Here is a 2,419-nt window from a genome sequence, read left to right as displayed (position 1 = left end):
ATAGAGGAGGGATTGATTTCCATAGCAACAGAATACAATTTTTTGGCACTCAAAGCAAACGGGGTTGCAAGCAAAGTCGGTTTAACCATGGAAGAAACTTCGTAGTTAAGCACGCTCGAGTATTGGGATGGGTGACCTCCCAAGAAGTCTCGATGCTTGACCTATGTGAACATCACCTAGATCTAATGAGTGCTAAGTATTCCATTTATTATCATGAGAGATGAATTCATATGAATTATTACACATGAAACATAAATCAATGAATTTGACTTTAAAAAAACACATTTAAATCATAAGAACAATATCACAATTTAACTTCTTGTAATAAAAAGTCTCCTACTTACTACTCAATTGAAATGTAAACTCTTTAAAAATAAAAAGATTCTCTCATAGTGCCAATTTAGAGGATCGATTTTCACATACGAATAGAGGAGATGCAGACGCTGGAAATATAGTTCTTCTCTCAAGGGAAGGGGAGTTTTCGACCATTATGCATGATGTTATATTTTATCTCCTCCCTTGTTCCATTTCTGTTTCACATGTTTGAAAGTTAGGCTAGTTAGGCGATCCACCTCTTTCCTCTGCAGATTTGACACTTTTCTTCTCTTCATCCCCAACTTTTTCTGTTTATTGCACTAACATGCTCTTCAAACTTTAAATTCCGCAGTCTCATCATGAATCATCACCCTCTGTTTCTTGCTTTTCTTTTCTTTAATTTCTTGTTTTCTTCCCTTACCAATTTTTTTTCACTTTCCACGGCATCTTATTCCCTGCTTCTTCACAAACCATGAGGTCTGCAGTTTCTAACTTCCGATCACGGTGGGTTATCTGCACCTTCAAGGAGTCCAGAAATTCTGCAGAATTTTCATTTTCCCTTGAATTCCTTGCAAAACCTTCCTCTGTGCAGAGGGATTTCAGGTGATGCATTAGCCTCCAAAAAGTCCAGATAATCAGAAAAAAATTCACAAAACCTTGATTTTACTATTATACCTTATTCTGTGCAACAGTTTTTTCTACTACATTTTCTTCTCTTCAGATTCTCTGCAGCTTTATCAACAATATCAACCACTGCGCATTCCTCAGTTCCAGAAACAATTTGTCCGGCTCCACAAGAACCCTTTTAAAAAATTTATACTCCCCCTTTAGGTAAACCCTCAAATTGCATTTGAGAGGGCAAATATTCCTCTGCTCTTTGATTGCTCACAGAGATCTCAATTGCTCCCCGTGGCAACTCCTTGCTCTTGAATTCCTCCATTTCCGCTTCAGAGTTTACTGAAATTTCTGTAACAGCATTTTGCCTGGTTTTGCCCGCAATTATGTCATCTAGAGTCGATTGCAAATTAATCAGCTCACGAATTGCAGCCTTTCTTGATCCTCGCACAAAAGGAATCGCTCCCTGAATTCCGTCGAGTCTGAGTAATAGAGACATGATCCGCTCCGTCATTTTCAGCCCCTCGTTCTCGTCTCGTGCGAGCAAATCAACAACACTTTCGTCATTCACACGCCTCCGAATTTCTGCAACCTCTGCCTTTATTGTCATAATAACCCTCAATTTGTTCAGAGGTCTTGGCTTCCTCACACAAAACCCTCGGAAAGCCGCCTGAATTTTTACAACCGCTGTATTTTCGACCATGGCGGGCGCCCCTTTAGATTTGAATGTCTCAGAATTGACGAAATTGACTGGAATTGGAACAACGTTTTTGGGCTTTGCATTGGGCTCGCTCTCAGAATTTTCTGGAGTTGCATACGAATTTGCAGCTTCAGGATTTGAATAAGATCGCCTTTCTGAGACTCGACCACAACACCCACCCATGGCGAGGAAGTTAATGAATGCGGGAAAATATACTCAATCGAACCAACTGGAGAGGAAGTTTATGAATGTGGAAACGTGACAAAAGGTTTCTAGCCTTGAAGAAACGCCGGATCAAAGGATATGAAAAATTTGTTAGTTTATTGGGAGTTGAGTACGATTTTTATGGAGGGGGTTTAGGTTTTAGTTTTGTGGAGTGGGAGGTTTTATGATAAATAGGAATTTGTTTTATTTGAAATAGGAGTTTTAATTTTTTAGCTTTCAATTTTTATTTTTATTTTTTGATGAATAGTGTCTTTTTTATTAATAAAATATACTTAGATTAGAATTCACAAAAAAAGGGTCGAGGGATACAAGATCACCCCACAAGTGAGTTCACACGGTCGAAGCTGGACTAAAAACATGGTCACATTCGAAAACAGAAACTATTCATAAAAAAAAACAATATAAGGCAACCTCAAGCGGCCAAAGCAGTGCCAGCCGAGGGTGGTGGATCATCTTTGTCTTGAAAACCCCAATCATCTTTAGGATTGGGGGGCGGGCTAGGAACAATCCAACCATCATCAACAGCAGTAGTAACAGTGGCAACCTCCGCATCTTTAACCTCTG

At 39.3% G+C, this 2,419-nt stretch overlaps 1 protein-coding gene across 1 annotated transcript; it reads right to left on the bottom strand.

Annotated features, from left to right (window-relative positions):
- Positions 1–264: 264 nt before the first annotated feature.
- Positions 265–1,924, bottom strand: LOC149556083 (BAG family molecular chaperone regulator 7-like). The gene is made up of 2 exons (XM_089833733.1): positions 991–1,924; positions 265–899 (listed from the first exon to the last, which is right to left on the bottom strand). The coding sequence occupies exon 1, from the start codon at positions 1,811–1,813 to the stop codon at positions 1,130–1,132; it is 684 nt and encodes a 227-aa protein (XP_089689859.1). The 5' UTR covers positions 1,814–1,924; the 3' UTR covers positions 265–899; positions 991–1,129.
- Positions 1,925–2,419: the final 495 nt, after the last annotated feature.

The sequence above is a fragment of the Cupressus sempervirens genome, chromosome 5 (assembly GCF_028749045.1).
Source record: "Cupressus sempervirens isolate cs-2001-9-10 chromosome 5, ASM2874904v1, whole genome shotgun sequence".
Classification (NCBI taxonomy): Eukaryota; Viridiplantae; Streptophyta; class Pinopsida; order Cupressales; family Cupressaceae; genus Cupressus; species Cupressus sempervirens.
Note: the sequence above shows the minus strand (reverse complement) of the source record. Positions and strands in the feature narration are given on the sequence as shown.

Excerpts from the sequence above, each read along its gene's own strand:
- LOC149556083 (XM_089833733.1), bottom strand. The coding sequence starts at position 1,813 with ATGGGTGGGTGTTGTGGTCGAGTCTCAGAAAGGCGATCTTATTCAAAT.